Source organism: Bos indicus x Bos taurus, chromosome 2 (genome assembly GCF_003369695.1).
Source record: "Bos indicus x Bos taurus breed Angus x Brahman F1 hybrid chromosome 2, Bos_hybrid_MaternalHap_v2.0, whole genome shotgun sequence".
Classification (NCBI taxonomy): domain Eukaryota; kingdom Metazoa; phylum Chordata; class Mammalia; order Artiodactyla; family Bovidae; genus Bos; species Bos indicus x Bos taurus.
Genome location: NC_040077.1, coordinates 133,469,433 through 133,492,921, shown reverse-complemented (window position 1 = coordinate 133,492,921; position 23,489 = coordinate 133,469,433). Strand labels below are relative to the sequence as shown.

General features: G+C 54.3%; 1 protein-coding gene across 1 annotated transcript; it reads right to left on the bottom strand.

The window, feature by feature from the left end:
* Positions 1–7,562: 7,562 nt before the first annotated feature.
* TAS1R2 (taste 1 receptor member 2) lies at positions 7,563–22,904 on the bottom strand. Its single transcript, XM_027524408.1, has 6 exons — positions 22,449–22,904; positions 18,069–18,369; positions 15,829–16,596; positions 14,429–14,638; positions 9,793–9,916; positions 7,563–9,037 (listed from the first exon to the last, which is right to left on the bottom strand). Exons 1-6 carry the CDS (start codon positions 22,628–22,630, stop codon positions 8,109–8,111), a joined length of 2,514 nt encoding a protein of 837 aa, XP_027380209.1. The 5' UTR covers positions 22,631–22,904; the 3' UTR covers positions 7,563–8,108.
* Positions 22,905–23,489: the final 585 nt, after the last annotated feature.

Here is a 23,489-nt window from a genome sequence, read left to right as displayed (position 1 = left end):
TCTCTTTCAGAATTTTCCACAGTTGATTGTGATCCACACAGTCAAAGGCTTTGGCATAGTCAATAAAGTAGAAATAGATGTTTTTCTGGAACTCTCTTGCTTTTTCCATGATCCAGTGGATGTTGGCAATTTGATCTCTGATTCCTCTGCCTTTTCTAAAACCAGCTTGGACATCTGGAAGTTCACAGTTCACGTATTGGTGAAGCCTGGCTTGGAGAATTTTGAGCATTACTTTACTAGTGTGTGAGAAGAGTGCAATTGTGCGGTAGTTTCCGCATTCTTTGGCATTGCCTTTCTTTGGGATTGGAATGAAAACTGACCTTTTCCAGTCCTGTGGCCACTGCTGAGTTTTCCAAATTTGCTGGCATATTGAGTGCAGCACTTTCACAGCATCATCTTTCAGGATTTGAAATAGCTCAACTGGAATTCCATCCCCTCCACTAGCTTTGTTCGTAGTGATGCTTTCTAAGGCCCACTGGACTTCACATTCCAGGATGTCTGGCTCTAGGTGAGTGATCACACCATTGTGATTATCTGGGATGTGAAGATCTTTTTTGTACAGTTCTTCTGTGTATTCTTGGCACCTCTTCTTAATATCTTCTGCTTCTGTTAGGTCCATACCATTTCTGTCCTTTATCGAGCCCATCTTTGCATGAAATGTTCCCTTAGTATCTCTAATTTTCTTGAAGAGATCTCTAGTCTTTCCCATTCTGTTGTTTTCCTCTATTTCTTTGCACTGAAAACTGAGGAAGGCTTTCTTATCTCTTCTTGCTATTCTTTGGAACTCTGCATTCAGATGCTTATATTTTTCCTTTTCTCCTTTGCTTTTCGCTTCTCTTCTTTTCACAGCTATTTGTAAGGCCTCCCCAGACAGCCATTTTCCTTTTTTGCATTTCTTTTCCATGGGGATGGTCTTGATCCCTGTCTCCTGTACAATGTCATGAACCTCAGTCCATAGTTCATCAGGCACTCTATCAGATCTAGGCCCTTAAATCTATTTCTCACTTCCACTGTATAATCATAAGGGATTTGATTTAGGTCATACCTGAATGGTCTAGTGGTTTTCCCTACTTTCTTCAATTTAAGTCTGAATTTGGCAATAAGGAGTTCATGATCTGAGCCACAGTCAGCTCCCGGTCTTGTTTTTGCTGACTGTATAGAGCTTCTCCATCTTTGGCTGCAAAGAATATAATCAATCTGATTTCTGGCTGGCACCTAATTCCACCAGGTGCAGTGTGCCACCCATTACCCTCAGTGCTCCTTTCAGACAAAGAGTGACTTTTGCCTCTTATGAATTTATTCTGTGAGGTTTTCCCTACAGCAGGGTGGGTCAGGAGGGATCTGACAGATGATGAGGGTACCGAAAGGGGAAGGGAGCATACTAATGACAGTTTGAAAAGCTCACCGTTTTGCCACAATCTGAAAACAAACTGAGACAAGACATCTGGGTAATGACCAACCTAGACAGCATATTAGAAAGCAGAGACATTACTTTGCCAAGAAAGGTCCATCTAGTCAAGGCTATGGTTTTTCCAGTAGTAATGTATGGATGTGAGAGTTGGACTACAAAGAAAGCTAAATGCCGAAGAATTTATGCTTATGAACAGTGGTGTTGGAGAAGACTCTTGAGAGCCCCTTGGACTGCAAGGAGGTCCAACGAGTCCATCGTAAAGGAAATCAGTCCTGAATATTCATTGGAAGGACTGATGCTGAAGCTCCAGAGCTTTGGCAACCTGATGCGAAGAGCTGACTCATCTGAAAAGACCCTGATGCTGGAAAAGATTGAAGGCGGGAGGAGAAGGGGACGACAGAGGGTGAGATGGTTGGACGGCATCACCGACTCAATGGACATGAGTTTGAGCAAACTCTGGGAGTTGGTGATGGACAGGGAGGCCTGGCGTGCTGCAGTCCATGGGGTCATAAAGAGTCGGACACGACTGAGCGACTGCTGAACTGAACGACAGTCTCCGCCTCCACATCTCCTTGCCCGTCCATTGGCCGTAATCATGGCCGTTATGTGATCCGTCAGTGTCAGGCCGGGTCATGTGACTTCCTCTGGCCAATGAAATGTGGCCACTGCAAACAGAGGCAGGCTGTGCTTTCTGCCTCAGCTGCTCCCTCTGCCGTGAGAGTTGCCTTTTTCAAAGCAGGCTTGCTCCTTCAGCCTGGATCCTGAAAATAAGATACCCGGAGAAGAGCTGAGACCAGCCCACAGCTCCCTCGTAATGCGAGAAGGAAAGAAATCTTTACTTTTGTAAACCATTTTGTAAATCTTTACAAATCACTTTGTAAATCTTGGCTTCTGTAAATCCAGGGAATGCTTGTCACGTAGCATAATCCAGCAAACACTGACTAATACAACAGCTAGCCTTTCTATAGCAATTACCATGGGCGAGGCACAGTCTGCATACATAACCTGTATTATCTCATTTGACGCCCACAGCAACCTTGATAAGATGGTTCCTATTATTGTGTTGGCCAAAAAGTTCATTCATGTGGCTTTTTCCATCATGTCTTACAGAAAACCCAAATGAATGTTTTGGCCAACCCAATGTATTAGCCTTGTCTCACAGATGAGGGTGGTAAAGCTCTGACACATTAAGTGTCACATCCAGGTTCGTAATGGGCAAAGCTGGGATCCAAACGGAATCCATCCACCTTGAATGACACAGGATGGCTTTTCTCCCATTTTACAGATGGTGAAGCTGAGGCTCTGAGGGGAGACCACACTTGCCCAAAGTCACACGACTGGAGCCAGTCCCTTTACATCATGGGGCCCACTGCAACTCAGGCAGGGGGTGAGGACCGAGGTCTCCCCTCTTTGAGTCCGTAGCCTCCCACCGGGTGCTTTGCCAGGGCAGGACCGCTGGCTCTCGGATACCCCCAGTCACAGTGATGCTGGGATGCCACCCTCCATGAGCCCTTCCCTCCCCGTGAAGCCCACGCTTACGTTTCAGGAGCCCAGGCGCCCCTCCTGCGCACAGCGGCTGCGAACAGCGCATCTGCCCAGGCTCTTCAAAGCCTTTTGACACTTGCTAATATCCTGCCGCTTCTGTGCACCGCAGGTCTGGTTTGCATTAGCACCTCAGGCCCCGCGGTGGTCAACACAGGCCCTGGGCTCCATCCAGAAAGTGTCAGACTCTGCTGGGGCTCTTCTGACTACTTATCTGACGTGGAACATCGAATGGTTTGATCTGCCAATTAGGCACCCCCGGAGCTGCTAACTGGAAGCAGATGGGCCCGTGTATTACCATGTGGAAAACTCCGCACGCCTGTCTTCCCGGCCGAAGGGGCGTGTGGGGCCCGGCGCTCCTCTCTGGCCCGCCCCACAGCCCTCGACGGCGGCAGGCTGTGTGGCCTCCTGGGGGAGTCCCGGGGTGTGTGCCGGGGGTGTGAGCTTCAGGGAGAGTCAGTCTCATCCCCCGCTCCCAGAGAACCGGAGAGAGTCCGCTTCTGGTTACATGTGGAGCCAAGGGGTGGCCCTCCCTGGTGCTCTCAACCCCAGAGCATCACAAGCCTCTGCCAGTGCCCTCCAGCAGGGCCCAGGAGACCTGCATGCAGCGGGTCAGCGCCGGGCACCGGGCTGGGCCCCGAGCCTGCCCAGAGCAAGCAGGGATATGAATGCCTTCTGGGGCCCCTTCTGACCCTTAGGTGGCCTGGACCCACCCACCCACAGCTTCCCCAGCCTGTGGCCGCCTGAACCAGGAGCCCCTCATGCCCCCGGGGCCAGGCCAGCCCCCAGGAGCCCTCGGACGGCCCCACGTCCCTGGCCGCCTCGGGCTCAGCCGCGTCTACGCTCACCAGGACACGCTTCTCAAAGGGCCTCCCTGCCTCCTCTCTCAGAGCATGGGGCCCGCCCCCTCCCTTCAGAAGCCCAGCAAGCCCCGCTCTTCGGTCCAAGCCCAGGCGCCCTACACCCACTGGGCTCTGCCAGGCGTCCTGCTGAGAGCGCCACAGCACAGCGCGCATCACCCTCACGCGGCCCCAGGACCGGCCCCCCAGTCACAGGAGAGGACTGACCCGGGGGCTCACTGCGGGGCAGGCTGCCTGCTCTGCCTCTCTAGGCCTGAGTCTCTGTCTCTCTCCCACCCCTCCCCCTCCTCCCTCCTGTCTTCTGTCTTCTCAGTCTCTCTCTCCTCTCCCTGCCCTCAGCCCCTTCCCCCCCACCCCACAGCTCACCTCCCACTCTCAAGCCCGGCTCATCTCCCCTATCCCCATTTCGGGCCTGCCCGCCCTCCAAGCCTGCCTCGCCTGGCCGGCCGCAGAGAAAACTTGGCCCCTGGAGATGAAATTGGACAGGTGAGCAGGGTCCGGACTTTGAGGGGTCTGATTGGCACACAAAGCGGGTGGAGCACGACTGTACGTCACTCAGTCGGCCAGAGTGTGGATTTAGGGGAGGATTACAGGGACCTTGGGCTTCCCTTGTAGCTCAATCAGTAAAGGATCTGCCTGCAGTGCAGGAGACCTGGGTTTGATCGCTGGGTTGGGAAGATCCCTGGAGAAGGAAATGGCAACCCACTCCAGTATCCTTGCCTGGAAAATCTCCTCCTGGGACAGAGGAGCCTGGTGGGCTGCAGTCCATGGGGTCGAAAAGAGTTGGACACGACTGAGTGACTAACACTGCAGGGGCCTTGGAGAGGGAAGTTGAAGAGGTCCTCACGGAGAGAGGGTCATGGGTCAGAGAGTAAGGAGGGGACCAAAGGAGAGGTCCGCTCGGTGGTCACAAGCAGGTCCTACGAGCCGTCGGGAACCTTTGCCTATTTATCTGTTTCTCTTCATTCATTCGTTCATTCTTGGCTGTGACGGGTCTTCGTTGCCGCGTGCGGGCTCGCTCTGGTTGCAGCAAGCACGGACTCCTCTCCTTTGAGGTGTGTGTGCTTCTCACAGTGGGGCTTCTCTAGTTGGCAAGCACAGGCTCTAGGGTACTTGGGCTTCAGCGGTCACAGTGCATGGACTTAGCTACCCTGTGGCACGTGAGGTCTTCCCGGACCAGGGATTGAACCCATGTTCACAGCATCGGCAGGCAGATTCCTAACCACTGGACCCAGGAAAGTTCTAGGTAAGAAATTTTAGACCAAAAAAAAGAAAAAGAGACCATCCAGGGAGGACACAAGAGCTGTACTCCCTGAATTACTCCTTGAACCCAAACCCTAGCTCCCACACTTACGAGCTGGTGACCCTGAGCAATTTAAAACTCAACATCTCTGAGCTTCAGTTTCCTCTTCAGGAGGGTAAGGATGCTTTGGGTTACAAGGGGCAGAAACCCAACTCAGACCATCTTGAACGATAATGGACTTAAATGGACTCGTGAAATGGGAGATCTCAGAGGCGGGGCTGCCTGTAGGCAAGATCCACCATCTCAACAATTTCCAAGGACCCAGTTTTTGCATCCTTCCACTTGGCCTCTAAGGCTGACTTGCCTTGCAGTCCTGCAAGAAATTCCCCCAGCTCCCGGGTCGACAGCCTTGCTGGCTCCTAAAGAAAGACTCTGTCCCAGCAAATGTCCTAAGGGTCATTCTGATTGGACCAATCCAGGTCATGCGTCCACCCCAGAGCCAATCCCTGCAGCCAGGGGAAGGGTGTGTGTGGATTGGTTGGCCTGAGTCACCCGCTCCGTCCTCCAGAGCCAGGACACAGTCAGCTTCCCTAGAACCACACAGAGCTCCCTTGGGAGTCCAGGGGCTGCCAGGGAGGGAGAGGGGGAGGGATGCTGGGAGGTATCCGAGGTGGCCAGCGAGGGTCACTGGTACCCATCAGGCAGGGTCATCATGGGGATTAGAAATAACACGTATGAAGCACATAACGCCCAGGAGGTGCTCCTTCAGAGGCCATTCTTTTTGCTATTATATATGAAAGACCTTCATGAGAAAAAGGAATGAGTCTAATGTGTGGTCCCAAAGGATAAAACTAGCAACCATCGATGTTTTGAAATCCCAGAGAGCTGGGTTTTCATTCACTCTAAGAAGAATTTTCTAACAACTAGCATTGTCCTCAATGGGCCTCCCATCACTGGAGGGGAACAAGCAGGGATTAAGATCTCAGCTTGGGGTAGCTACAGAAGGCGGTGAGCAGCAGATGCCTCTGAGGTTGGGGTGATTCCAGGATTCTCTCTCTAATGGTGGTCTAGAAGGCAGAACCAGGAAAAATGAGGTCATTATCTCTTAGAAGTGTTTAAACCAAAGCGTCAGAAGCTTGTGAGAAAAGAGAATTAAGAGCTTAAAACTCTCTGAGCCCCTGACAAGCTGGTCCCCAGGGCGAGGAGGCCAAGACTTAGACACATCCGTGAACAGACTGTGCAGAGCCGCTCCCTGGAAGCTCAGGGCCCTAAGTGGGCTCAACCGAGATGCTGGGCTCCCACTGGAGGCGAGTGGAGGGGACAGAGAAGGGATGGTCACGCTGACGGTCCATCCCTGGGTCTTCTCCCCACAGTCTCCAGCCCTCAAGCTGAGCCCCAGGAATATGGGCAGAGAAGGCCGGTCACAGAGGTGAGGGGCAGCCCCAGGCAGCCTGAGGAGAGGGGAAGCCAGCCCATGCAGGGGACACAGCAGTGGCCAGCGGGGAAGATGAGGTCAGGGTCCCCCACACCTAGCCCCTTCCACACCTGGTCCTGACAACCAGCCACCTGTTCCCTTCACCCATCCTTCGCTCTGCAGCCTGCCCACCTCCCCCCCGATTCCTCCCCACCCCAACTCAAACTTCCTGCCTTCCCAAGCTTCTCTGTCCTTCAAAGCACTTTTCAAATGTCAGCTTCCCCCAAGGTCTTCCCTGGTCACTACATTCACAAGCCATCTCCCTAAACTTTGAAGCCCCCACCCTCCAGCACACCAATGTGCCCCCCGACCCCAGCCTACATGATAAGGTTCCCCTCCACCAGCGTTCCAGGCAGGGCGCCCTGGGTCTCACTGCACAGAAGGTCACATTCCAGGGGTGAGCTGTGTGGGGTTGGGGACATTTCATAGTCTCTTTGAGTCTCCTTTTTTCCCATCTGGGACCCATCCCAACCCGCGGATCAAACTCCAGTCTCTTACATCCCTGCACTGGTAGTTGGGTTCTTTACCACTCGTGCCCCCTGGGAAGCCCGTACACCATGGGCACCAGGGTATAAAAAGGGAGCACAGCTTTATTTTGTCCCTGACGGTTCTGGCGACGTGGATTTGCAATGCTTGGCATTTACTGTGTGCCTAATATATGCATTGGGGCTTCCCAGGTGGCTTAGTGGTTAAGAATCTGCCTGCCAATGCAGAAGCCGCAGGAGATGCAGGTTCAATCTCTGGGTCGGGAAGATTCCCTGGAGGAGGGCATGGCAACCCACTCCAGTATTCTTGCCTGGAGAACCCCCATGGACAGAGGGGCCTGGTGGGCTAGCGACCATGGGGTCACAAAGAGTCAAACGAGACTGAAGCGACTTAGCACACACGCACACACCCACAGTAGCAACGCTGGGACTGAAACCAAGATCTCTGATTCCACGTCTCTGTTCTCAGGGGACCTCTGGAAAACAAGGAGAAAACTCATCTGTTTCACCCAAGTAAGGTTTATTCACAAGCATTTATGTGCTCAGCTGTACTCAGAGATAACAGAAAGGCTGGGCCCTCAAGCTCCGGGAGAATCTGGGGGATGAGACTCGGACACACGGACAGCGAGTGAGCGAGGCCAGGTGGTATTTTCTGAGCTCCCATCCGCCCCTCGCTAACCCCAGCCCAGCCCACCAGCAGGCTTCCCTTCACCAGGAGTCAGCAGCAGGAACCTGCAGGAGCCCACCATGACCACCAGATGGCGGCTGCAGGCTGCCAAGCTGGACTCCGTCCTTGGAAGCCGGTAGGTCACCTTGGGTGGTTTTCTAGGATGGAGTACAGCACCTGGCAAGCTAAACAGCTCGAGGGAAAGAGATAAAGGGCAAATGTACCTAAGCATCCATCACTGGGTGGGCAAAGATGGCCAGGACGCACAGAAGCCTGGAGGGACAACCCATCAGAGACCAGGCCCAGGCAGCAACAGGCGAGGGTGGCTCCCCTGCCACCACCTGGCTCCATCTGGAATTGAGTGAGCCCCCTGGCCTCCGCCTCCCGACGCTGAGCCCCACGTCCCAGAGGGCAGACAGTGGAGCCCTAGTCCTTCCGCATGGTGTAGCCCTGAATCACACTGTTGAAGTAAGCCGGCGTGTTGCGCTCCGGGTAGAAGAGAATCATGTAACACTTGGGGCCGAAGTAGCCCAGGCTGATGCCCAGGAGGTTCAGCACGGTGACCAGGAGGTCTAGGATGGTGACCAGCACGCCATTGTAGACGGCCATGAAGGTGCAGAGGAAGACGGAGGAGGAGAAGTAGAAGGTCATGCAGAAGGTGATGAACTTGGCCTCATTGTAGTTGGTGGGCAGCTCCTTGCCGGTGTAGGCGAAGCCGAAGCCCAGCACGGACAGGAGCAGGTCCAGGCTGGTGTTGACCAGCAGCCCCCGGTGGTAGTTGGGGTTGCAGGACAAGATCATGATCCTGGGGTCATCGGGGTCCACGCGAGTGGTGGGCATGGTGGTCGTGGCCAGGACGCTGCTGGCCACAATGACCAACTTGAGCATCACGACGCACGCCACAAAGACATAGGGCCCGTGGTAGCGGCCCCAGCAGCCATAGGCGCGCGGGAGGCGCCGGGCCATCTTGAAGACGCAGACGATCTGGAAGGAGCGCACGGTGATGCAGGAGATGCAGATGGTGAAGCAGAGCGTGAAGAAGGCCTGGCGGAAGATGCAGGACCACACCGTGGGTGGCCCCACGTACACGGGCACCGCCGTGTACGCCATCAGCAGCGGCGCCAGCATCAGGAAGCACATGGGCCCGCCCGCCGAGCGGACCACGGGCGTCCGAACGTGCCTCCAGAAGATGATCACGATGGCCAGGGTGCTGAGGAAGCCCAGGGAGGCCAGCATGACCACGACGATGGTGGGGGCCTCGTCCCATTCGAGGAAGGCCAGCTGCCGCTTGAAGCAGGAGGTGTCTTTCCTGTGGGACCACTCGGAGCTTGGGCAGGGCTGGCAATCAAATTCATCTGCAAGAGCCCAGGGCAGCTCCTGTCAGCTAAACACGCCTTCTCAGCGTCCACCTTCTCCAGGGCTGCACCAGGCCTGGTCCCCATCGGAGGGAGACAGAGCTACGGGCCACCAATGCTCACTGAGTCCCTGACACCCCCTGGCTCATCAACCCCTCACAGCAACCCCATTTCACAGATGAGGAAACTGAGGGTCAGCCAGTTAAAGTCACAAAGCCAGGAGAGTTACAGAGGCAGGATTTGAACTAAGGTCTCCTTGACTCACTCAGTTGGTAAAGAATCTGCCTGCAGTGCAGGAGACCCCAGTTCAATTTCTGGGTCGGGAAGATCTGCTGAAGAAGGGATAGGCTACCCACTCCAGTATTCTTGGGCTTCCCTGTTGGCTCAGCTGGTAAAGAATCCGCCGGCAATGCGGGAGACCCGGGTTCAATCCCTGGGTTGGGAAGATCCCCTGGAGAAGGGACAGGCTACCCACTCCAGTATTCTGGCCTGGAGAGTTCCATGGACTGTACAGTCCATGGGGTCGCAAGGAGTCGAACACGACTAGCGACTTTCACTGACTCCTGGACTCAGCCTAACAACTGTAATCTTTCTTTCCAAGATCTCATCCTCTGGTGGGAGATATACAGTCCTCAGTCCTTGGACACCTGTGTCCCCGGGGAGACTGCCAAGACTCTGCAAAGGGGAAAGGCCTGAGGGAGACCCCCTCAGGGCAGGGCAGGTGCAGGGCCCGTGTGTGGGCCCTGGAGTCATACCTAAGGTTTGGTTGAGGAAGGTGCCCGGGAGGCAGTCAATACACTCGAAGCAGCAGGGGTGCAGGCCCACCGGCTTTTTCTTCTGCCCAGGTTGGCAGCTTCTGGAGCACATAGACACAGGGATCTGGGGGGCGGAGGGCAGAAGACCCTGAGTCCTCCTTCCCGCTCTCTGGAGACCCCTCCTCTCCCATCTCATCCCCAGAAGGATGCTCCCAGGAGGGAAACTGGGCCCTGTTGAGGAGGGGCAGGTGCCAGGACTGCGGCTGGAACTGGACCATCATAGAGACGCTCTTAGCTTTGCCCAGCAAAGACCTAATCTACCTTCTTCAGGACACAGCACTCAGCTGCTGAGATGGAGACCTTCTGAGGTTGCTGAGTGAACAGTGTGTGACTCTGGAGCTCCTAGAAGTCCTCTTATTTCTGGGGGGGTGGGGGGGAGGTGGAGAACTTGCCTGAGGAAGGATCTGGGAGATGGAGAGAATGAGACCCTGGATCCAGCCTTGCGTGAAGCCTCACGGTCAACCCTGGAGTCTTCCATGATGCAAGGCAATAAGTTAACTTTTTATTTATATCATTTTCTGTCACTTGCCACCAGGAGTCCTACTTAATGCAGCTTTATGGAGGGGCAGGGTTGTCTGGAGAACAAGAGCCAGCAGGCAGTGGCCACATCTATAGGTTTTACTGCTGCATTCCTTAGAACAGAGGAGGCCGCCAATGACTGTTCGTTAAGTGAATGAATTACAAGTAGAGGAAACAGTAAGAGCAAGGGGGTGGACGAGAGGCAGGGGTTGGCATTTTCAGAAAGAGGGTGTGTCTAAGCCTGGCTGAAGCCAGGATGCTCTGGGAGAGGGTGGGGAGAATGGGAGGTTGGACTAAGACACTAAAAATGTAGGGTCAAGGGGCCTCAGCCATGCACGCTTCTTGAGTGGGGAGTGGCCTGATTAGATTCGGGTTGTATAAAAATTATCCTGGCTGCGCAGCACTGGAGCGGCAAGCGGCCAAGAGGAGCTACCCCATGTCCAAGGTCAGTTGCAGTGGCTGCGCTTTGCTGGAGCAGCCGTGGAGAGATACCCCACCTCCAAGGTAAGACAAACTCCAGTAAGACAGTAGGCACTGAGAGAGGGCATCAGAGGGGCAGACAGACTGAAACCACAATCACAGAAAACTAGCCAATCTGATCACATGGACCACAGCCTTGTCTAACTCAATGAAACTCAGCCAGGCCATGTGGGGCCACCCAAGATGGACGGGTCATGGTGGAGAGGTCAGACAGAATGTGGCCCACTGGAGAAGGGAATGGCAAACCACTTCAGTATTCTTGCCTTGAGAACCCCATGAACAGTATGAAAAGGCAAAATGATAGGATACTGAAAGAGGAACTCCCCAGGTCAGTAGGTGCCCAATATGCTACTGGAGATCAGTGGAGAAATAACTCCAGAAAGAATGAAGGGATGGAGCCAAAGCAAAAGAAGCAAGGTCCGATGCTGTAAAGAGCAATATTGCATAGGAACCTGGAATGTTAGGTCCATGAATCAAGTCAAATAGGAAGTGGTCAAACAGGAGATGGCAAGAGTGAACGTCAACATTCTAGGAATCAGCGAGCTGAAATGGACTGGAATGGGTGAATTTAACTCAGATGACCATTATATCTACTATTGTGGGCAGGAGCCCTTAGAAGAAATGGAGTAGCCATCATAGACTACAAAAGAGTCCAAAATGCAGTACTTGGATGCAATCTCAAAAACGACAGAATGATCTCTGTTTGTTTCCAAGGCAAACCATTCAATATCACAGTAATCCAAGTCTATGCGCCAATCAGTAACGCTGAAGAAGTTGAAGCTGAATGGTTCTATGAAGACCTACAAGACCTTTTAGAACTAACACCCCAAAAAAGACATCTTTTTCATTATAGGGGACTGGAATGCAAAAGTAGGAAGTCAAGAAATACCTGGAGTAACAGGCAATGGCCTTGGGGTACAGAATGAAGCAGGGCAAAGGCTAATAGAGTTTTGCCAAGAGAATGCACTAGTCATAGCCAACACCCTCTTCCAACAACACAAGAGAAGACTCTACACATGGACATTACCAGGTGGCCAACACCGAAATCAGATTGATTATATTCTTTGCAGCCAAAGATGGAGAAGCTCTATACAGTCAGCAAAAACAAGACCGGGAGCTGACTGTGGCTCAGATCATGAACTCCTTATTGCCAAATTCAGACTGAAATTGAAGAAAGTGGAGAAAACCACTAGACCATTCAGGTATGACCTAAATCAAATCCTTTATGATTATACAGTGGAAGTGAGAAATAGATTTAAGGGCCTAGATCTGATAGATAGAGTGCCTGATGAACTATTGACTGAGGTTTGTGACATTGCACAGGAGACAGGGATCAAGACCATCCCCATGGAAAAGAAATGCATAAAAGCAAAATGGCTGTCTGAGGAGGCCTTACAAATAGCTGTGAAAAGAAGAGAAGCAAAAAGCAAAGGAGAAAAGGAAAGATATGAGCATCTGAATGCAGAGTTCCAAAGAATAGCAAGAAGAGATAAGAAAGCCTTCCTCAGTTTTCAGTGCAAAGAAATAAGAGGAAAATAATAGAATAGGAAAGACTGGATATCTCTTCAAGAAAATTAGAGATACCAAGGGAACATTTCATGCAAAGATGGGCAGAATAAAAGACAGAAATTGTATGGACCTAACAGAAGCAGAAGATATTAAGAAGAGGTAGAAAGAATACACAGAAGAACTATACAGAAAAGATCATGATCCAGATAATCATGATGGTGTGATCACTGACCTAGAGCCAGACATCCTGGAATGTGAAGTCAAGTGGGCCTTAGGAAGCATCACTACAAACAAAGCTAGTGGAGGTGACTGAATTCCAACTGAGCTATTTCAAATCCTAAACGATGATGCTGTGAAAGTACTGCACTCAATATGTCAGCAAATTTGGAAAACTCAGCAGTAGCCACAGGACTGGAAAAGGTCAGTTTTCATTCCAATCCCAAAGAAAGGCAATGCCAAAGAATGCGGAAACTACCGCACAATTGCACTCATCTAACATGCTAGCAAAGTAATGCTCAAAATTCTCCAAGCTGGGCTTCAACAGTACGTGAACCGTGAACTTCCAGATGTTCAAGCCGGATTTAGAAAAGGCAGAGGAACCAGAGATCAAATTGCCAACATCCACTGGATCATCGAAAAAACAAGAAAGTTCCAGAAAAACATCTATTTCTACTTTGTTGACTATGCACTAACCCTTTGACTGTGTGGATCACAATAAACTGTGGAAAATTCTTCAACAGATGGGAATACCAGACCACCTGACCTGCCTCTTGAGAAATCTGTATGCAGTCTGGAAGCAACAGTTAGAACTGGACATGGAACAACAGACTGGTTCCAAATAGGAAAAGGAGTACATCAAGGCTGTACACTGTCACCCTGCTTATTTAACTTATATGCAGAGTACATCATGAGAAACGCTGGGGCTGGAAGAAGCACAAGCTGGAATCAAGATTGCCATGAGAAATATCAATAACCTCAGATATGCAGATGACATCACTCTTATGGCAGAAAGTGAAGAAGAACTAAAGCATCTCTTGATGAAAGTGAAAGAGGAGAGTGAAAAAGTTGGCTTAAAGCTCAACATTCAGAAACCTAAGGTCATGGCATCTGGTCCCATCACCTCATGGCAAATAGATGGGGAAACAGTGGCTGACTTTATTTTGGGGGGCTCCAAAATCACTGCAGATAGTGATTGCAGCCATGAAATTAAAAGACGCTTACTCATTGGAAGGAAATTTATGACCAACCTAGACAGTATATTAAAAAGCAGAGACATTACTTTGCCAACAAAGGTCCATCTAGTCAAAGCAATGGTTTTTCCAGTAGTCGTGGATGTGAGAGTTGGACTATAAAGAAAGCTGAGTGCCGAAGAACTGATGCTTTTGAACTGTGGTGTCGGAGAAGACTCTTGAGAGTCCCTTGGACTGCAAGGAGATCCAACCAGTCCATCCTAAAGGAGATCAGTCCTGGGTGTTCATTGGAAGGACTGATGTTGAAGCTGAAACTCCAATACTTTGGCCACCTGATGCGAAGAGCTGACTCATTTGAAAAGACCCTGATGCTGGGAAAGATTGAGGGCAGGTGGAGAAGGGGACAGCAGAGGATGAGATGTTTGGATGGCATCACTGACGCAACTGACATGAGTTTGAGTAAACTCCGGGAGTTGGTGATGGACAGGGAGGCCTGGCGTGCTGCAGTCCATGGGGTCACGAAGAGTCGGGCATGACTGAGCGATTAAGCAACAACAGCATCTATTTTCCGGGATTAGCATGAGAGTTGAAGTCTTCAATCCACGCATGTCCTGAGCCCCTTGGCCCTGAGGAGCCAGAAAGCCCTGAACGTGGGCAGTTCTCCGTCAGGGAAGAAGGCCAGGACCCCAGACGATACACCCACTCATAGAGACGCCCCCACTTATCAATAATGAACCCGGGTCAAAGGGCCCTCCCACCCCAGCTCCAGCCCTGGGGCCCCGCCCCAGGCCCCGCCCCCAGGCCCCAGGACCCTCCCACCCCAGCTCCAGCCCTGGGGCCCCGCCCCAGGCCCGGACTCCAGGCCCCCTGAGGCTGACCGTGTTGTTGGGGGTGTTCCAGGAGATGTCATGGATGTGCTTCAGCTGCCGCTTGGATGGCTGGTAGGAGGCGACGCTCCGAAAAGGGTTCTGGCTCAGGTCCCATTGCCACTGGATGATCTCCAGGTGCAGGGACAGGTCCCCTTGCTCGTTGAAGAAGATTTGGTGGCCCAGGAGGGTGAAGTTGACCTTCCTGATCTCCAGAAGCAGCTAGAGGGGCCCGAGGGAAGGGAAGTGGAGCTGGCATCAGAGGTCAGGCCAGACCCCGGAAAAATTCTACCAGCCCATGGGCCTTGATTTCCATGTCTATAAAACGGGGCTGATAAAACTGCAAAAGCGTGGCGGTCTGGAGGCAGTGGCTGAGAGATCTGACTTAGAGCCAGATACGCCGGGGTTTTCGCAGCCCATCTACCTCCTGCTGTGAGGCCTTGGACCTGTCACTTAACCTCTATAAACCCGATTCCTCTTCGGCAAAGCGGGAGTCAAGAAAGCCTGATCTTCTGGGCTCTGAAGCAATCAGTGAGTGAATCTCCACTAGAGGCTCAGAACAGTGCCTGGAAAATAGTCAGCACTCACCTCCTAGGAGACGCCAATATGATTCCTTTTCCCTGGAAGTCATTTTGGCCATCCCTCTGTGACCCAATACCTGGGGTTTAGAGTCCATTGCCTCTTCCACCTGCCTGGATCTTCCCTGCCCCCCTGGGTCCTGCCTGCCACCCCACACTTTGGAGCTAACTCTCGTTAGGAGAGGATAAAGATGGGGGTGGGAGGTGGCTGAGCAACAGAGTGGGCAGAGTTTCCAAACTGTGAGAAAGCCAGTGAACTGTTTAAGCAGAGATGTCTGACAGTGGGCAGAAAGTGTACATCTCTGGTCTGCATCTCCTCTGCCCGGCTAGGTCCTCAGTGAACCCTTCTCTGCTTTCCGAAGGCGCATGGCAGAATGCGCCTATGCACATGTGTAAACCAGGAACGCACAGCTTTCAATTCCAGGTCTGAATCAAGGTGAGGTAGAACTGGAACAAGAAGATCAATAAACCTGAGAGCTGATGGGACGCTACAAAGCCCAGCCTCAGCGCCTTCACCCTGGCGAGGCTGTGTGGGGAACTGGGGCTCCCGCTGCCTGCCGAGATTCCTGCTAGAGAATGTCACCCAAATCTTGGTCCCAGGACAGATTCTCGTGGATGGGGATGATTAATTTTTAACAAAGGTATTCTGTTTTGTCACCACGAAGGACTCCTATGTGCCTGGAGGCAGGGCGTGCGCCCTGGTCTCTTCCACTCACTTGCCCAGAACCTCACCAGAAGGTGAGGCCGGAGCTGAGCGCTTGGTGGTCTCCATGACAACCACGGACTCTGCGCCTGCTCCCTGAGGCCCCTGGTACCCTGCGGGCCGGACCTCACCTGCCAAGGGTAGACCACATCCCTGCGGCAGCCGCTCTGGTTGCAGCCCAGGAGACTGTGCAGCGCGTGCGCCACGGCGTAGACGGAGGAGTACACGCTGTAGACCACGCGCTCGCCGGAGAGCGTGAGGATGCTGTTGAAGGACTCGGTGGTGTTCAGACAGGTGTCGCACTCCTGGTTGCAGTTGGCACTGCTCCTGTTGAGCGCGGGCCGACCCACCTGGGAGCGGCGCACGCGGAACTCGCTGAAGCCCGGGATGGGCACGTTTTGGGTGGTGATGCCCAGGAAGGTGCCGGCGCGCTGCAGCTCGGTGAGGTTGTGCAGCACCGGGTCGATGGCCCAGGACTCGGAGGCGATCCACACGGCGCCCGTTAAGTTCTGGCGCAGCACCTCGCGGAAGAAGTTGTGCAGGGCAAGCTCCGGCGAAAACACCACCACGACGCGCGCCGTGCTCTGCTGCAGCTTGCCCACAATGGCCTCCAGACGCTCCTGGTCCTGCGGCGTCATGGTCTGGTTGGGCTGCGGCGTGGGCAGCGTCTCCTGGAAGGCGATGCAGATGTCACCGTGCGCCAGGCGCTGGCTGAGCAGGTGGCTGTTCTCGCGGCCGTAGTCGTCGCCGCTGGCCAGCACGACGATCCAATTCCAGCGGAAGTGCAGCAGCATCTGCACTATGGCCTCCGTCTGGTGATCCGCGCCCGGCACGGTGCGTAGCACCGCGGGGAACCTGCCCTTGTTGCCCAGCTCGTCGTTGATGGCGCTGTACGTGATCTGCAGAGCAGAGGGTCCTCGGGCATTAGCAGGGGGTGGGGCTGGGGGTCGGGGATGGGGGAGGATGGGGATGCGGGGTGGCGGGAAGCTCACCCGGCAAGGTTCCCTTCCTCCTTCACCTCCCTTAAGCCTCCATCCAGGTTCCCCCTCCCCCCGCTTCACCTGCCACCCCCCACCCCCGCCCCCGCAACGTGGCCCACCTCCCTTAACTTTGACTTGACTTTCCCTGACGTCCCTGGTGGCTCAGATAGTAAAGCGTCTGCCTACAATGCGGGAGACCCGGGTATCTCTGGGTCGGGAAGATCCCCTGGAGAAGGAAATGCAACCCACTCCAGGACTCTTGCCTGGAGAATCCCATGGGATGGAGGAGCCTGGTAGTCTACATACAGTCCATGGTTTGCAAAGAGCCAGACTCGACTGAGCGACTTCACTTTCCTTTTCCTTTTTCCCTTTCCTCCACTGCTCACTTCCTGTCACCCTGTATCACATCCTGATTTGCACTGGTCCCTCCGTCTGTCCCCCCAGAAGGTCAGCTCTATGAGGACAGACTTCTGTGCCTCCACAGCTCATCACCAACACCTGCAATGGTGCCTGGCTCGGCACATGCTCAATACACACTCATTACATGAATGAAAGAGTGAGTTCAGTCCTGACTGGATGTTTCAGGTAAGACTGTCAACATTTATTGAGCACCTACAATGAGTCAGAACCTTGGTGCTTGATGTCATAAAAACAACAGTAACAATTACAGTATTTGTAACTGCCCACTGTTGGCTGAGTCCTGTGCTAGCGGCTCTTTAACAAGCAGATATTTTATGCCATTTATGCCTTTCTGATCATGATGAGGAAACTAGAATAGCAGCAGTAGATGTGGCCACCAACTCCGCTCCTCTTGCTTGGAAAAGCTCATGGACAGAGGAGCCTGGTGAGCTACAGTCCATGGGGTCGCAAAGAGTCGGACACGACTGAGTGACTAACACACACACACACACAGTAATTCTACAGCACTTTTGTGAGGACCTGCCATGGGCAGACTCCATGCTAGGAAGCTATGCAGAGTGGTACAGGACACTTTCTGAGTTTTCATTCTCGTGCAAGACACTTTACATAACAAGGGCAACATTACTGACTACCTACTGTGTGCTAGAAATTCTTAGCTAGGGTGAATGCTTTAATCTGCAGACAGTCCAAAGATAGGACTCTTATCTCTCCACTTTAGAGATGCAGAAACTGAGGCTTGGGAGAGTTGAGAGATTGGCTCGAGGTCTCACAACGGCCAAGATTCAGAGGCAAGGTGCACACCAGGTCTGTCTGCCTCCAGAGCCTGAACTCTCAACCAACAGGCTGGCTGCCTGCCAGGGCTGGGGTGGATGTCCTGACCTTGCTTCTGCTCCCCCAGGCATCCCCTGTAGGTACTGGTCAGGGTGGTAAGCCCTCTGGACAAGCCCTCCTCCGCAGCCCCAGGGCCTCACCTGTGGAAGGAGGAAGAGGGAGAGGAAGTTGGCCACAGTCTTGGTGGACTCGGAGTTGTCGGGACCTATGATGGCCACCACGCGGGGCACATATTGGCTGTAGTCCTCCTGGATGGGCAGGAAGTAGTCATCCTGTGACAGGAAGTAGAGCGCGGGCTGGACATTGTTGGACATGTAGCAGGAGTCCACCATCTCGTAGCCCAGCAGCACGTCGGGCAGCAGGCTGCTGTCATTGTTGATCTCCTCCACCGCGAAGCGCATGGCCTGCATGAGGTTGTAGCCCAGCACCTTCATCTCATACCTGGAGGGGCCGCCGTGGGCGGGGTGGGCAACAGGTCCAGGGTGGGAAGGGGAGGGGAGGGGGGGCAGGTGAGCCAGCCTGTCCCTCATGCCTGCAGTAGAAAAACCAAGGCATCGCCCAAGAGGGAACCACTCCAAAGGGTGCTGGCGTCATTATATCATTTTCACCACCCCACAGCTCTGGGATCACCATCGTCCCTGTGACCACCTCTGACACCAGGACCTCTGTGGCCATCAGTCACTTACCACTTCTACCAGCACCAACATCCCTATGGCCTATATCATCACTCAATCAACGTCCATCAATGTGACCATCATCCTACCATGGCCTCCACCATCACCATCACCACCATGACCATCATCACCTGCTATTTCTATTGTGGATATCATCACCATTGCCATCATGGGCACCATGTCGGAAACCATGATTATCAATACCACTATCATCACCACCACCATCATCACCATCATGACCACCACCATCACCACCACCACCACCACCATCACCACCACCATCATCACCATCATGACCACCACCATCACCACCACCACCATCACCACCACCACCATCACCACCATCACCACCACCATCATCACCATCATGACCACCACCATCACCACCACCACCATCACCACCACCACCACCATCACCACCACCACCATCACCACCACCACCACCATCCCCACCACCATCACCACCACCACCACCACCATCCCCACCACCACCACCATCCCCACCACCACCACCATCACCACCACCACCATCACCACCACCACCATCACCACCATCACCACCCACATCATCACCATCATGACCACCACCATCACCACCACCACCATCACCACCAACCACCACCACCACCATCACCATCACCACCACCACCACCACCATCCCCACCACCACCACCATCCCCACCACCACCACCATCACCACCACCACCATCACCACCACCACCATCACCACCACCACCACACCACCATCACCACACCACCACCATCCCCACCACCACCACCATCCCCACCACCATCACCACCACCACCACCACCATCCCCACCACCACCACCATCACCACCACCATCCCCACCAACCACCACCATCCCCACCACCATCACCACCACCACCATCACCACCACCATCCCCACCACCCCACCATCCCCACCACCACCACCATCACCACCACCACCACCACCATCACCACCACCACCACCATCCCCACCACCACCACCATCCCCACCACCATCCACCACCACCACCACCACCATCCCCACCACCACCACCATCAACCACCACCATCCCCACCACCACACCACCACCATCCCCACCACCACCACCAACCTCACCACCACCATCCCACACCACACCATCCCCACACCATCACCACCCACCACACCATCCCACCACCACCCATCCACCACCATCCCCACCACCACCACCATCCCACCACCACCCCCACCACCACCCCATCACCACCATCACCATCACCACCACCACCACCATCGCCCACCACCATCACCACACCACCATCCCCACCACCACCACCATCACCACCACCATCACCACCACCACCACCACCATCCCACCACCATCACCACCACCACCACCACCATCCCCACCACCATCACCATCACCACCACCATCACCACCACCCACCACCACCATCCCCACCACCATCACCACCACACCACCACCATCCCCACCACCACCACCATCCCCACCACCATCACCACCACCCACCACCACCATCACCACCACCACCACCATCCCCACCACCACCATCACCACCACCACCCCCACCACCATCACCACCACCACCATCACCACCACCACCACCACCACCACATCATCACCATCACCACCACCGCCACCATCCCCACCACCACCACCATCACTACCACCATCACCACCACCACCACCATCCCCACCACCATCCCCACCACCATCACCACCACCACCACCACCATCCCCACCACCATCACCACCACCACCATCACCACCACCACCACCACCACATCATCACCATCACCACCACCACCATCACCACCACCATCCCCACCATTGATCACCACCACCATCACCACCACCACCACCTCCACCACCACCACATCATCACCATCACCATCACCACCATGACCATCATCACCTGCTATTTCTATTGTGGATATCATCACCATTGCCATCATGGGCACCATGTCGGAAACCATGATTATCAATACCACTATCATCACCACCACCATCATCACCATCATGACCACCACCATCACCACCACCACCATCACCACCACCATCATCACCATCATGACCACCACCTTCACCACCACCACCACCACCATCACCACCGCCACCATCACCACCACCATCATCACCATCATGACCACCACCATCACCACCACCACCATCACCACCACCACCATCACCACCATCACCACCACCATCATCACCATCATGACCACCACCATCACCACCACCACCATCACCACCACCACCACCAACCACCATCACCACCACCACCATCACCACCACCACCACCATCCCCACCACCACCACCATCACCACCACCACCATCCCCCACCACCACCACCATCCCCACCACCACCACCATCACCACCACCACCATCACCACCACCACCACCATCCCCACCACCATCACCACCACCACCACCACCATCCCCACCACCACCACCATCACCACCACCATCCCCACCACCACCACCATCCCCACCACCATCACCACCACCACCACCACCATCCCCACCACCACCACCATCCCCACCACCACCACCATCACCACCACCACCATCCCCACCACCACCACCATCCCCACCACCATCACCATCACCACCACCATCACCACCACCACCACCACCATCCCCACCACCATCACCATCACCACCACCATCACCACCACCACCACCACCATCCCCACCACCATCACCACCACCACCACCACCACCACCACCACCACCATCCCCACCACCACCACCATCCCCACCACCATCACCACCACCACCACCACCACCACCACCCCACCACCATCACCACCACCACCATCACCACCACCACCACCATCCCCACCACCATCACCACCACCACCATCCCCACCACCACCACCATCACCACCACCATCACCACCACCACGACCACCATCCCCACCACCATCACCACCACCACCACCACCATCCCCACCACCATCACCATCACCACCACCATCACCACCACCACCACCACCATCCCCACCACCATCACCACCACCACCACCACCATCCCCACCACCACCACCATCCCACCACCATCACCACCACCACCACCACCATCACCACCACCACCACCATCCCCACCACCACCATCACCACCACCACCCCCACCACCATCACCACCACCACCATCACCACCACCACCACCACCACCACATCATCACCATCACCACCACCGCCACCATCCCCACCACCACCACCATCACTACCACCATCACCACCACCACCACCATCCCCACCACCATCCCCACCACCATCACCACCACCACCACCACCATCCCCACCACCATCACCACCACCACCATCACCACCACCACCACCACCACATCATCACCATCACCACCACCACCATCACCACCACCATCCCCACCATGATCACCACCACCATCACCACCACCACCACCTCCACCACCACCACATCATCACCATCACCATCACCACCATGACCATCATCACCTGCTATTTCTATTGTGGATATCATCACCATTGCCATCATGGGCACCATGTCGGAAACCATGATTATCAATACCACTATCATCACCACCACCACCACCCTCACCACCATCACCATTGTCACTACCACCACCACCATCCCCACCACCATCACCACCACCACCACCACTTCCATCATCACCATCATGATCACCACCAGGACCACCACCACCACCATCACAACCATCACATCATCACCACCACCACCATCACCACCTCTACAATCACCATCAGCACCTCCTCCTCCATTACCACCACCACCACCACCACCACATCACCACCGCCCACCATCACCACCCTGCCACCACCGCTTCCGGCCTTATCCTGGAGACTCACTCCTTGCACTTGGGCACCTTCAGGTAGTTGAGGTGGACAATGCCTTTCACATTGGCATGGAGGGTGAAGAGGCCACCGAGGAGGTAATCACCAGGCAGGAAGAACTCTGAATTCTCCGCTGGCTCAGCCAGGGCTTGCAGCAGGAAGAGCAGGGAGCAGGCTGCCCTGCCCTGGGGTCCCATGGCTGGGAAATGGAGGTCTCAGAGGTGGCTCTGCCTCCTGGAGAGCTGACAACCTGACCCAGGGGATTTGCACAGACATTTACATACTGCTCCTGTTGCTGTCCACGGGGCAGGAAAGCACCTGGGACAGGTAGAGAGGTTAGTGGGCTCTGGGGAAAGAGGAGGCTGGGATTAGGATGAGCCTTCTGTCACTTGGATGAGATCACATCTTCCTAATGTTTCAAACATTTGGGAGCAAAGGACATTCAGTTCAGTTCAGTCGCTCAGTCATGCCCGACTCTTTGTGACCCCATGGACTGCAGCACGCCAGGCCTCCCTGTCCATCACCAACTCCCGGAGTCTACCCAAACTCATGTCCATTGAGTCGGTGATGCCATCCAGCCATCTCATCCTCTGTCATCCCCTTCTCCTCCCCACTTCAATCTTTCCCAGCATCAGGGTCTTTTCTAATGAGTCAGCCCTTCGCATTGGGTGGCCAAAGTATTGGCGTTTCAGCTTAAGCATCAGTTCTTCCAATGAATATTCAAGACTGATTTCCTTTAGGATGGACTGGTCGGATCTTGCAAGTTGCAAGGGACTCTGAAGAGTCTTCTCCAACACCACAGTTCCACAGCTGTGAAGGACATAGAGGCTCCCGTTAGGAGACAGAGTAGGGGACAAATGGAGCCCGCACTTGAGCCTGGCCCAGCTGGGGCTGGCACGCGGTCCTGTGTCCCACGCCTGACCCATCGTAGTTGTTCTAAAACAGCAGCCCCAATACTAAGAGTCAGACATCACCCTGAGAGCTTGTCATCCACCATCTCATTCACTGCTCACAATAACTGGGACTGTTGCCAACCCCATTTCACAGATGAGGAGA

What these genes read in the sequence shown, in the direction of transcription:
- TAS1R2 (XM_027524408.1), bottom strand. Translation starts at nt 22,630, where the DNA reads ATGGGACCCCAGGGCAGGGCAGCCTGCTCCCTGCTCTTCCTGCTGCAA. An exon ending in CCCTCTTCCTCCTTCCACAG is followed by an intron (nt 16,597 to 18,068) that starts GTGAGGCCCTGG and finishes TCTGCTCTGCAG; the next exon opens with ATCACGTACAGCGCCATCAA. An exon ending in CTTCCTCAACCAAACCTTAG is followed by an intron (nt 9,038 to 9,792) that starts GTATGACTCCAG and finishes GGGCTCTTGCAG; the next exon opens with ATGAATTTGATTGCCAGCCC.